This window comes from Lontra canadensis, unplaced genomic scaffold (assembly GCF_010015895.1).
Source record: "Lontra canadensis isolate GAN:19392208 unplaced genomic scaffold, GSC_riverotter_1.0 scaffold75, whole genome shotgun sequence".
NCBI classification, from domain to species: Eukaryota; Metazoa; Chordata; class Mammalia; order Carnivora; family Mustelidae; genus Lontra; species Lontra canadensis.
This window is the reverse complement of record NW_022631069.1, coordinates 8164646-8177951: the sequence shown is the minus strand read 5'-3', so window position 1 is coordinate 8177951 and position 13306 is coordinate 8164646. Positions and strand designations below refer to the sequence as shown.

At 46.1% G+C, this 13306-nt stretch overlaps 1 protein-coding gene across 2 annotated transcripts; it reads right to left on the bottom strand.

Moving 5' to 3' along the window:
• Nucleotides 1-4503: 4503 nt before the first annotated feature.
• WDR77 (WD repeat domain 77) lies at nt 4504-13281 on the bottom strand. 2 transcript variants are annotated; one of them, XM_032881462.1, is made up of 11 exons: nt 12991-13281; nt 12553-12738; nt 11410-11551; nt 11069-11118; nt 8685-8755; nt 8498-8552; nt 7948-8019; nt 7285-7393; nt 6682-6750; nt 5953-6028; nt 4504-5897 (listed from the first exon to the last, which is right to left on the bottom strand). In XM_032881462.1, exons 1-11 carry the CDS (start codon nt 13103-13105, stop codon nt 5835-5837), a joined length of 1008 nt encoding a protein of 335 aa, XP_032737353.1. In that variant the 5' UTR covers nt 13106-13281; the 3' UTR covers nt 4504-5834. The 2 variants fall into 2 exon arrangements, with proteins under 2 accessions (XP_032737353.1, XP_032737351.1); XM_032881460.1 differs by having other exon boundaries at nt 4504-6028; nt 12991-13275.
• Between the last annotated feature and the right edge of the window lie 25 nt (nt 13282-13306).

Genomic DNA, 13306 nt, shown 5'->3' with positions numbered 1-13306 from the left:
AGCTCGGTCTGACACTGGCATGCAGTGGGTGTCTGCCAAGGGCCATGGCGAGGTCAGGGCAGTGCTCAGCCCTGTTCCTGGGATTTGTCCCCCAGGGATTGAGTATGAGGAGGAGTAAACACTGTATGGAGGCAGTAATCCCAGTGTTATCAGGTTATTGGTTAGGGTAGCAATGTAATGCAAAGTTGAAAAGTCCCAGCTTTGGACCTAGGCAGGCCAAGGTTTGAATCTCAGTGTCATCAGTTAGAAGTTTTATAATCATGGGTGTTACTTTGATCTTTGGGCTTCAGCTTCCACACTTGTAAGATGGAAGTAATAACCCATACTCACCTCATAAGGTTTTATAGGAATTAAAAAGATAATGTATGAAAAACTGTTAGCTCAGGACTTTGCATGTAATAAGGGCTCAGTGAATGGTTGCTGTCACTAAGGATGCTGAAAGAGTTGCGCCCACCCCCCCACAGAGTGAGGTTCTCAAACTCACATGCTGACACCCGCCAGGCAGGTGACACAAATGGGTGAAGTGGACACAATAGCCCTCTCCACTTTATTAGAACAACAAGAGTTCAAGCCCAATGATACACACGAAATAACATGAAACCCCTTGGTCAGGAGACAACAGAGATTGGTATCAACAGGGACAGCACTCCCAAGTAGCCACTAATGGTGGCCATGTAGTGAAATAGATCCCACGTTGGAAGATCCCTCAATTTCTTTCCTCCTTCCTTCCTTCTATTGTCAGAGAGAGAGAGAGTGAGTGAGAGAGAGAGCGCACAAGCAGGGGGAATGGCAGGCAGAGGGAGAAGGAGGCTCCCTGCTGACTGAGGAGCCCAATGTGGGAATTGATCCCAGGACTCTGGGATCATGACCTGAGCCCAAGGCAGACGTTTTACTGAGCTACCCAGGCATCCCAACCTCTCAATTCCTTAAGAAAAGACAAAAATCTGAATCTTTGTGTGAGTGAACAATGTTTGATCCAGTATACAAGCCAGTGCTGAGAACTTAAGGAACATAAGGAATATAATTCTGGATACCTGAGAACCAATGTTTAAAAATACAACAACAAAATGAGAGATAAACAATATAGATCTGTAGCCAGATGCTTTTATGATATATGTCTTCTCTTCCTGCTACAGAGGATCTCAGATCATGAGTAGGTCCCATATGTCAGGGTCTGAAGCTCAATCGTGGAGGACCAGATTGGATACCCATCTTCTCAGAAACCGATAGTTCACCTGGTCCACATGTCACTGAGGTACTAACCAGATGTCAATATAATAAATGACATAGGGGCCTGCTTCCCTTCCTCTCTCTGCCTGCCTCTCTACTTGTAATCTCTGTCAAATAAATAAATAAAATCTTTTTTAAAAATGACACAGGGAAACACAAGTACTAGTCGTTGAATTTGAATCCCATCCAGTATGAAGAAATCAGAATCTTAAATCTTGAATCGGAAGATTGCTTGGGTATCATGGAACAAAAACCTTAAATGGTATAGAATGTTTAGGCAAAGGGTATTTCCGTAAAACTCCAGGCAAGCCTGATGGAATAACCCACCTAAAGAGACTGTGTCTCCATTTGTTGATCCATCCTTGTCTTCCTTTAAATATTCAGCAAATATTCATTGGACATGTGCCAGGCCCTGCTAGGCACTTTGGGTATAATGGTGAGCCTGACATCGTTTCTGCTCTCACGGAGCTTCTAGTCTAGTGAACAGACTGCTCACACCCCCAAAAGCTAGTGTTAGGTCTCCCTCTTAAAGAAGTGTTTGCCTCTCCCATCTCTCTTGGATAGGGGTAATGGGGAAAACATGAGTTTTGTTGCTAAACACACTTGAGATCCAGTTCTTACCCTGCATCGTCACTGGGGCCACTTGCATGCTAACACCACACTCCATTCCTTGGACTGAGAGTGACTTGAATCAGGAGATAATTAAGCTTCCTGAGAGCAACACTGGATCAGGCCAGGCAACAACTTGAACCACTGGTTACATTACCACTGGTGTGGTTTCTAACACTGATGACCATGTTCTTCCTTCCCAATTCCTAGCCTGAGTCACCTAATTCTTGTTAAGAGGTCTGTGTATTCATTTCTCTCTGTAAACTATAGACACTACAGTTGTTCCCCAGGCCTGGATGCTGACTCAGTCTTGCCAGGCACCTGGGGCCCTTGCTGGTTATCTTTCAAGACCCCCCCTTGAAGTGAATGCCTGCCTCTCTCTACTTCTAAGCCTCCCCTCAGGCCCCTTCTGTCCCCCAGATTCCATTATCACTTAGATTTCCCACTAGATTTGTGCCCTTCCATCCTGACTCCTGCCAGAAGCACTAGTTCTGAAAGTTGTCTCCTGGACAGAGCTAAATTTGCCTGCCAGTCTGGGTCATCTTCATCTGTACTTGGGTCAGTCCTCCGGGATCCTGTTATGCTGCAGTGGGTAAGGCTGGATCTCAGACCTAACCATCCCATGCCTTATGATGACTGAGGATGAAAAGAACACTGCAGCGAAACAATGGACACCCAGGAGTGACCTCTGCTTCATTCAGCGATGACCATGCCAAGGATGGCAACTGTAACTCCATGTGTATAGCAGATGATGAATAGTAAATACTGAATGAGGGCTATGTTCAAAGTCACTGCACCATGTCACTCTGTCTGTTCTCAAAAAATACCACCATTGTTATATATTTTACACACCCACCCGGATACTTGAAAATACTCCTCCCTAGTGCTTAGCCTGTTCTCATGAGGAAGAAGACATTTACTAATGTCTTCTAGTTGGCTTATGGAAAAAACATCTACAGCAGTGCATCGCCTCCTGTATTTTACAACACTCAACTAGATGAAAGCAAGATCGTGGAGCCGAAACACCTTGCTTTTAACAGAGCATTTGGCCAAATCTTTTGTGATACTCATGTGGATAAACTGGACAAGCATGACTTGAATAAAGTCAGTTGGTTGAATCTAAGGGCCCAAAGAGTGTTGACTAGATTGGTGCAAACTTGAAAGATCTTCACCATTTTACATCTTTAAAATGAATGGTACAGGGTTGCCTGGCTGGCTCAGTTGGTAGAGTGTGCAACTCTTGACCTCAGGGCTGTGAATCTGAGCCCCACGTGTGGTAGGTTTACTTAAAAAAAAAAAAAAAAAAAAAAAAAAGGCGCCTGGGTGGCTCTGTTGGTTGAGCGACTGCTTTCGGCTCGGGTCATGATCCTGGAGTCCCGGGATCGAGTCCCGCATCGGGCTCCCGGCTCCACGGGGAGTCTGCTTCTCTCTCTGACCTTCTCCTCGCTCATACTCTCTCACTGTCTCTCTCTCAAATAAATAAATAAAGTTTAAAAAAAAAAAAAGTGAGCTAGAGCAGTGTTTTCCAATATGTGATATGAGAAGATTTTTGGTTCTGTGTAGGGATTTTTAATATATTAACGCATATTAAAAAGTATGCATTTCCCCCACATTCCTGATTTCATAGACGCTGTTTAAAAACTGAGGCAATTCAGAGTATTTTAATAAATTAATAACGATAGTACTATTGGGATGATTTTGCTGCTCTAATGTGACGGAGAATCAGCAAGTAATGTTCATATGGCTATTAAAGAACTGGCCTCCTGCTGTCCTGTGGAGCAGGAGACACCGTGGGAATCAGAGCAGTGTCTGGTGCCACCCGAAAGCACACTGAGCTTCCCTCAGCATTTGGCTCCAGGTGCCACCCGAAAGGTGAGCCTGTAACTGCTGTGACTGCAGGTCAGCAGTGGACAACAGTGGGTCAGGATGATGGGTTTCAGAATGAGAACAATGAAGATGGGGAAATGGATTGACTCCAGCATTAGACCTCTGAACCAGTGAAATTAAATGCAATGTAAATGCCTGTAGGTTTAAGTCAAGTAAAATGAGCCCATTCCCAACCGTCAACGGTCGAGTCCATGCTCACACTACTGAAACTCTCCCCTTGTCCAGGACTTACTGAACCACATGGGCTATCACATTTCTCACTGGGGAGTCACTTTCTATTTTAAACCACCTTTTTTGCTCACTTTAACACAGATATTCAACCCAAACTGGGACAGTCATTCCTACCTGGGCTGGTGATTTTGATCAGATTTGCAAATGTCTTGGTGGCAATCATTAATAGATGTGATTACTCTCATCCACACAGACATGAATCCAAACCAACTTTCTTTTACAATAAGATAATGTGTTTTTTCAAAAACTAGGGTTTCCTTCTTTGCTGTCATTTTAACCACCTTGAAACAGACATTTCCTTGGGTTCTCATCACTGCTTTCCTTTCCACCATTCCCGAGTTCAGGAGGAAAAGGACTAGGCAAATTTAGTTCCTACCACCTCACCCCTCCTTTCTCTAGGCCATCACAACTTTTTGTGAAGTTTATCTCTGGGAAGAACTTAAGTGTTTCCACACACCCACCTACCCTTTTACCTTCCAAGAAGTTATGGTCAGGAGCAGTGAAGGCTTTCTTCCCATCTTACCCCAAACCCAGTAATCACATGACTACAAATTCCAGTATTTTTACTTAGGGTTATTGTGATGACAGACCTCACATTTGGCAAGGGTGAAGCATGGAAGTTTTAGTTACAAATATTTTGTCCATATTCCCCTTCAAACTGGCCCAGTTCCAGGTGATTTTAGCTGAGCTAAACTCGCAAAGCACCAAAGCACATAATGGATTGTTATTTAGTTTCATAATCAGTAATTGGCCATGATTTCTGGCAGTTAACTAGTCCACCAACCCAAGCAACCCAATATTTAAGTCCCAAGTAGTTACTCTAAGGGGCTAGGGAAGGACACACACAAATACTGGGCTCTGACGGATACCCGGATGACTCCCACAAGTGAGGTATATCTAACTACACATAATACACGCTTCAAAAGATAGGCCAACAAAGCCTCAGCTTTTTATTTCACCAACTAGGATTTCTGATTCTCTGATGCTGTACTTTAAAATCTTCAGAGTCCCTAGAAACAGCATTCAGACTTCCTACATCCAGAGAAAAGGGTCTAGAAGCCAGGAGAGGTCAGGCCTCAAGCTGTTTTCCAGTGAAAAACATGGTAGACCTTTCTCTGCACAAGTCTATGTCAGTTTTTAACTTAACTGAAATGCCTTTATGCTCTCCACCATCCCCCAACCTTTTTCCATGGGATCTATGACAGGAAAACACTCATCTTTCACATATATAATTCCACGGGATGGAGGGTGGGGGGGGGCAGGAACATTATACAGGTACCAGCCAAAATGTTATTCAGCCAGAGAATGGACTTTTGACTCAGTTTAATGGCAAAGAGATGTGCAAAACCACAATGAGTGTCCTGGCTTTTCCTTGAGGTGAGCTGGATGGGATTTTTGTGAATGGAAGCATTGCCGTTAAGAAAGGCAGATTAAGTTCTATAAAAAATAAAGTTGCTCCTATCTCCATGAGTAGTATATAAGCTGCTTCCAAGAATCCAGGGATGTTCACATCCCACACCTCATCCAGTCAAGGCCAATTCTTCATGCACAGCTACATAGGAAGCATAAAACCCTTTTGTGAACTTTTTTTTTTTTTTTTTTTGGTGGGGGGAGAGTTTGGGAAAGATGTAAGATGGGTTTTTTTTAATTCCCTCCCACCACCAAAAACTATGTATCTACACACACACTCAGACATACATACATATCCAATTTTAAGAAAGTTTTTCTTCCCTCTCACTACAAGATCCCAGCATCCAGCTTCCCTCAGGGTGAGAGACAAAGCCTATTAATTGCCCAGATCTGCTGTACCAACATACTGTATAAGGCTCCTGTGTGGTATCACAGACAGAAAGGGCAGGGGCAGATGGAGTGGATACTCAGGGGGGATTTGCTTTTTGTCTTAAATCCACTCTACTCGGCAACACTCTTAGGTCCAAGGGCTGGGAGAGGCTCTGTAGGCAGGATGTGGTGGAGGACCTGATGGTCCCAGCCCACTGTGGTAAGGAGGGAGTGATTGAGCGGGGACCAAGTAGCATCTCTCACAAAGTCTCTGTGGGCTCGGCTTCTAAACCTAGAAGAGAAAAAAAGGAAAGTTTGGGCATGATGAGAGACAAGAGGAAAAAGCAGACTTGGAGAAGAGAGAATCCAACACAACCAGAGCACCTTTCTGGATGTGTGACACAAACTTCACCATATGTGTGGCCTTGTCACCAGGACAGCAATGTAGTTATCCACAGAGAACTTCATCAATCATTCAATCTGGTGCCCTCATTCCATAAAGAAATGGTGGCTAAAGCAAGGGCCAGGATCAGAGAGCAAATCATGGCTCTCTTGGTGAAAAGGAAGTATTAATTCTAGTACTGGGTTTGCTGCCTTTTACCCCACAGCACGTCGCATATCACCTATGTGTTCTTTATGTAAAAAAGGTAATCCCTTTCTGTACCTGATCTTAGCCAAAAGGCCAAGAAGTGATGGGTAGTCCCTTTCTGGAGATGGCCAGATCACCAGACTTGGAAATCCCACCTACCACCACACCCCTCCTTACCAGGGACAGAGCTGGCTGTGAGTCAGCCCCAGGAAAACAGGGAGACAGTCAGTGTCCCCCCACTCCCACCACCCGGTCCCCTTGAGTGAGACCGTGCACTTTGATGAAGACAGAAAGGACCCAGCCACCCACAGCCCTTCTCCCCGATTCCTGACCACAGGATCCCACTTCACACTTACACCTCAGAAAAGCCTGAGTCCAGCACGGCGAGTGAGCAGTCTTCACTGACAGAGGCCAGGAAGGGGGTGCTAGGAGAGCAAGGGGAGGGTTATGACTGGTAAAGCTAGGGTCCCAAGATGAATCCTGCCTGGTCTAGCCCCCACCTCCCACCCAAAAGTGACCTGGAAGAGGTGGCCCGATCCCCACCCTGGGTTAAGGTCTGGCTACCACTTGAGTCCACATTACAAGTTCCAGGGAAAGAGGAGGGAAATGGAATAAGCCAGGGTGGATAATCATCCTGGCGGCCAACTACCCCATCTGGTCCTCCCTGCAGCTTTAGCAAGAACCCAGAAACTTTCCCAACCACACAGTCTCAGAAGCACACACTATTAATCATTCTGGGTGTTGAGCAGGAAGAGGATCTTATTTTAGCCCTGTGCAGGCAGAAACCAAACTACCCAAAAAAGGACTATGGTCTTCAGAGATCATCAGCTTCTGAAACCTCAGCCAGAGCACCATCTGCTTTAAGGAATGACCTAATCAGCTGATGCTCTGCAAACATAAGCATGACCCAGCACTGTCCCATTCATACCCATCAGGCCTCTGGGGACAAAGGACAGTACCTGTGTGGGGAGAATACCAGCCCAGTGACACACTGGGAGTGCACAGCTGAGCTGAGGGCACACCTTGCACTCTTGGAGTCCACAAGGGAGACGGTCCCACTCTCATCACCTAGAAAAAAGAGGAAGCCCATCACAGTGGATAAGAACATGGGCCCTGGAGTCAGCCAGACCTGGATCTGAATGCTAGCTCCTCAACCTTACACGAGCTAACCACTCTGAGCATCAGTTTCTTCTTTTGTCAAATAGGGTAATTAGTCACTGGTGATTGTGAAAATTAATGAACAAGGTAGTTATCATTTTAACCACTAACTATGTCATCACATGTACAGCCTGGCAGCTATGAGAGCATGGGAGTTATTCCTACTCTCCAACAGAATGCCCTATTTGGCAATCCACTTGTTTTGTGGTCCACTGACTTCTGGCCATGCCCAGAATACAGGAGCTGGAGAACACAATCAGGAATCAAATCTAAAAAGTCATCATGTTTTCCCAAGCCAAACTAAACCCACTCTTGGATCATCCCACCCTTCTCACTGGTATAATTCACATAATGCCCAAGCATGTTGCTGAGACCAAGCAGCTAGGGCCTCATGCATTACGGGGTCAGCGTGCTCTCGTCCTCCCCCTTCCCAGAGTCAAATGCTATGGGACAGGCTGCCTTACCAAAGACAAAGACTTCACTCTGCTGAGGATGCCAAGCCAGGGAGGTAGGAAGGTAGCCAGAGGCAGTACAGCCTGCAATGAGAGAAGAGGGATCTGAAACGAGACTCAGAGCCCAGCTCTGTGAAGGAGCTTCTCCTACAAAGTCACTCCAAATCCCAGAAACATCTTTATTCACCTTCCCAAACCCTGCTAAGGCAGTTGTGTCCCTGCCCTTGACCCTCACACCCTCATTTATCCTTTGGACCCCTGCCCCTTCTGGACACGAGTCACACGCAGGTTTCAGGCATAAAGCATGATGGCAACAATTCTGGCCCCTTTACCCACCCGTCCCAGAAATGTAAAGTCTATCATTCACCCACAAACCAACCCATCCTCTTGGTACCCACTGCACAAAATGCAATCAACAGAGCCTCAGTGGGGAAAGAAGTGATTATGTCCCGTATGTCACACTGACTGGGCATCTGGTGACTTTGCCTCTGTCTCTGGCCAAGGAAGCCTCTTCCAGGTGGGTTCCTAGGACCACCCTCCCACCACTGGCTCTCAGACTCACCCATCTGTGATGCTGGCTTAGGACAGCGGGTATCCCAGAGTAAAATTCTGTTGTCCTAGAAGGAAGAACAGAAAAAGAGCTTCATAACCCAAAAAGCAGCTGCTGGCCAAGTCTCCACACTAGACTTGTGGCCAGAGGGTTCAAGTGTGGTCAGGAAGTAGGGAGGGAAGGAAAGGCTGTATCTCACCTCACTGCATGAAAGGAACATGGAATCCTTGTGGGGGGAGGCCGCGACACAGGTGACCTGCCCGGAGTGAGCTGTGAAGGAGAGAGGAAGGGAGGTATGACAGAGCAGAAGCTGGAGGCATTACTACCGCACAGCCCAGATACTACCCAGGGAGGTGTGAGAAAAGGGCCTTATCGCATGATGCAATTTAAACAAATTTTTGTGAGAGATTCTGGATTAGACAAAACCTAAAAGAAGATGTTGATGGAGTTCTAAAACCTACAAAGGCTTGGGGAAGAAAATGAATTAGTAAAGAAAAAGAGAGAAAAATTAGGGGCTAAGCAAGAAGAGCGAAGGAATTTACATGCCAGAATAGCAATTCTAATACAATAGTAACCACACACCTCCAGATAACCCACAGACACTTTCAGAGAACATTTGCTGAAATTGACTGAGAAACTGTCAGGGTCTGCCAGTGCCCCTTACTGCCTCCACTTTCACATCCCCCTTCTCCCAGCTGTAGAAGGGACGCACACCTCTCACCCACCCCACATCGCGCCCTGGTACAATGCCCAGGTGTCAAAAACCTACGGTATTAAACCAAAGAGGCTTTTCCCTAAGAGCCAAAGAGCAAAAAAAGAGCATCCGGGTAAAATTCAGTGCAGGGGCTGGCCTTGCTTCATCCTACCACAAACGCTAGAGTGATTCTGGGACTTATCTCTGTTCCTGTCTAACAATGAGAATTTTGAAAACCATGGCAGATGGTTGTCATAAGGACACATCTGACAGGCTGAACTGAACTTCAAAATGAAGTGAGACTTTTTCGAATAGAAAGTTAGGTCTAACTCGGCCCGCAGGCCTAACAATGCAGGCAATGCAGGTTGGCTTTTAGCCAGTTAGGTTACTTGGCAGACATTCTGCAGAGATTGAAGGGGCTTAATTTGCTAATCCAGGGCGCAATAATGATATGGCCAAAAAGTACCTCCGTTGCAACTATTTAAACTTAAATTAGATGCCAATTAAAAAATAGGGGAGAGGGTAGTGTTTTGAAAATTTTTCAGGAGGCCTATATGATAAAAAAAAACTTTGAAGATCACTGTTATTTGTTATTACAGGCTGTGGAAACCACATACTATTTAGCCAGACTGCCTGAGATAGTCTGAATACGGCTCTGCCCGCAGGAGCTGTAATCAAACCACCTCTCACAGCTCTTTCCTAGCCCTAGCGTCCACGGAAAGCCACACAATGAAAAGGAATTGATTGCTCACTTGAAAGCAAAGCTCAGAGATAAGCACCATAGTGGGGGGGGATACAAAAGACAGAATAAGTGGTTCCTCTGCCCTCAAGGGATCTGCACCTCAGTGGGGGGAAGACAGAACTACAAAGAATTAATGAAAAAAGATGAATGGAGGAAGTGCTAAAAGAGTTAGGGCAGAGCAGGGAAAAATCCCTCATAGGCCTAAGAAACAAAAGGCAGGTGTATTAGATGCTAGGTTGGCAATTTAACATTGTTTGACCATTTACAAGTCTCAGACCCTGAAGGAGTTTGTAATTTTTGCCTTGGCACCTACGTGAACCATACACTTTTGCAGTTAGAATTGGCAGGGAATGGCGCTTAGGCATTGAGGGAACCAGGTGTTCATCCAACATCTACATCTAATGTGTGGCCACACACACATTAATGCTCCAGGTATTATCTTCATGAAGAATGGCTCCCCGAATAAATCCAGCGGCTACCACTATTAATGAAATTGAGTAAAAGAAAAAAAAAAGTAACATTAATAGAAAGTGATAGCTCTCGCCAGAAAAATAGAAATTTTATGGAGGTGAATATTCAAAAGTTCAAGATTCACAAGTCTCAGGGTTTATTCTTGGAGAATGTCAAGGACCTCCTGTGATCCGGTTCAATCAGAGCAGTATGTTTGAAGGGGGAGTGACAGAAGGGCTTGAATGCTGTGACAAGAAAATGGGATATTAACCCACAAGCCACACAAACCACAAAAGATGAGGGACTGCAGATGGAGAGAGGAGGTAAGTGCCACCATCTGTGCGAAGTAAAACCTGAAAGCAAAAGAGAGCATCAGAAATGGAAAGGGAAATCACTGACCAAGTGGAAAAAGACTCCGAAGAACTCAGGGACCCACTGATCATGAGGAAGCAAGCAAGGGCAGAAAAGGACTGAGAGCTGGAGTCTCGTGTGGCCAAGAAGATGGTGAAGCTATTACCAGAAATAGGAAAATTGAAAAGGCAATGGATAGATATTGGGGCCCGACTATAGTTTTGGAAGAAAACTATCAGGCAGAAGCGCAAGGAACTGTTTTCCCTGATATCTGAAGTTCAAAGAGCCCAAGGGGAGAATAAAAACAAAACAGCTAAGGCCAGGACTAAAAAGAACATGCACTTACCCCGGTATGAACTCAGTACCATCTGCTGGGCAAGGTCCCAAACCTTGATGCTAAGAAGCAAAAGGAAAGAGATTCTTAATTTTGACCTGGAGTATCTACATAAAAACACGTGTTCAAACAAGAACTTCCTTTAACTAACATAACCTATGTCATTGACTACTGGGCTTCTGCTAAGCCCTATTCACAATGGCTTGTTGTATCTCTAGAAATGTTGTAGATATGTCATAATTAATAACCGTGTTCTTACAGCACACCCAAAACATTACTCAATGAGGCTAACAGGAGAGTAAAGACAACCAAAAGAGGTCTAAGATGCAGAAGCAATGAGCACAAGCACCCACCAGAAGTCTTTGCTACCGCTGACAGCTTGTGTGCCAGAGCTCAAGACACTGACTGTAGACACAATGTCATCATGCTCATACTTGCAGAACTTGCTGACAATGAGTGTCTCGTTCTCATCCAGCTCCCACAATTCAACAGCACCTGTTGGGAGTGTGGAGAAGGTTGAGGAAAATGAGTGTGGATTACACTAATACAGTAAGTCACTTCTAGGATTCAAGTGAGTCCACTGTCACTAAACTTAAAAAGTAACCTATTACTATAAACGCAAAGTCCATTTTTACTAGAGGATTTAGCTTATTTCCAAGCCATCTGGCTTTACGCTGGCATTACTGTTTTCTTAATAACAGTTCAGACAATTAAGCAGGGAAAGCTTCTAGAAAGACAGGGAAAGATGGAATGGCTGGCAAAATCCATTATCTGGCTTCTTTGAGAAAACACTGGAAAATAAGTCCCAAGAGACAAGGATAAAGTCTCAACAATCTGTGTAGCATACGGTCTGGTGTGGTTAAATCTTTCCAATTGCTTGGACATTAGTATTTGTTGAACAATTTGAATAAATGCCCTGTAGCTTCTTTAGAAATGTTTTGAATAACTGAATGTCTTGCACAGTGACAGGTTAAGTACAGAGAACCCTCCAAAAGTTATCTTAAGTAGGTAGTGCTCAAGCTCAACTGTCCGAGAGGTTCAGTCTTTAACGTCCCACTTATCCTTCCATGCAATGCCTGCAGATATCCAAATACTGATTTTTTTTTTAAACTCCAAAGACTCCATTGCTGAACGTGACTTTCGGAACAAACAAAGCAGAACGAAGACATTTAAAAAGAAGAAAATGGGAGGAAATGGAAAGAGACAGCACAGACTGACCTAAGCATCATCTTTAAGATCAAGATCATCCTTGGTCTGGGTTGAGGGGGTGATACTGGGAAGGTTATAGGGAAGAAAAATGGTTCCAATTCACTTCCTAATTTTGTTAGAAATTCCCATGAGGCAATTTGGAATCTCGGAAACGTTATTTTGCCGCTACACAAGAGCTCTCCTTCGGGCCAACACCCTCAAGCTCCCCCAAGCACGGAGTATAAACCCGGTTCGATCTGTACCCCATCGTCCATTCCACCTGTGGGGTTTTGGAGAAAGTGACTCACCTGAATCGGAAGCCACTAGGATACCTCTGTCCCCAACCCAAGTGAGGTCAGCCACTCCGGCCTCCGTCTGGACTCCAGCGGAGCAGAAGCCTTCGTTGGGGGCGGCACAGGGGTCCTTGAACAGCCAGAGAGAGCCAGCCCAGCAGCGGCCACTCAGGCTGGAGGCCCCGAGCAGGAGCGCCCCATCTAAAGGAAGTATAAGTTGTCAGCGCGGGAGGAGTGAAAGGGCTCGTCTCCATGGTGACCGCACAGACAAGCACGCGGGCGGAGTCTGGATCTGAGCTCAGGAACCCGGGGCAAAGGTGGGGACTAAATTAAGAGACGCGATGCAGGGGTCGGGAAGGCATGCGGGGCGGGGGCGGGCTGGAAAGGCCAGTCCCGGGAAAGGACAACCCGAGCCAGGGTGAGGGAGCCCCCAGGCCCGGGATCTCGGCTCACCGGACCGATACCGCGCAGCCTCCAACTGCCGTTCCATACAAGCGGGCGCATTAGGGGGAAGGTTCCACTCGCGGACCGCCGGGGGCATTAAGGGGGGCGGGGTTTCCTTCCGCATCTCCACGGTTCCAGCTCCAACCTAGACCCAAACTGGACGCCCGCCCGAGATACTGCACCCGCAGCCCCACGTGGTGCCCCTCTGGGCCTCCGCCCCTCTCCACAGGCTCCAGCCACTCTACATCTCGCGAGAATTGCTTCTACGGTTCCATTCCGAGGTCGGCAGCCGCGTTCTGGCAAAAAGTTCTCCGCCTTCCGCGCG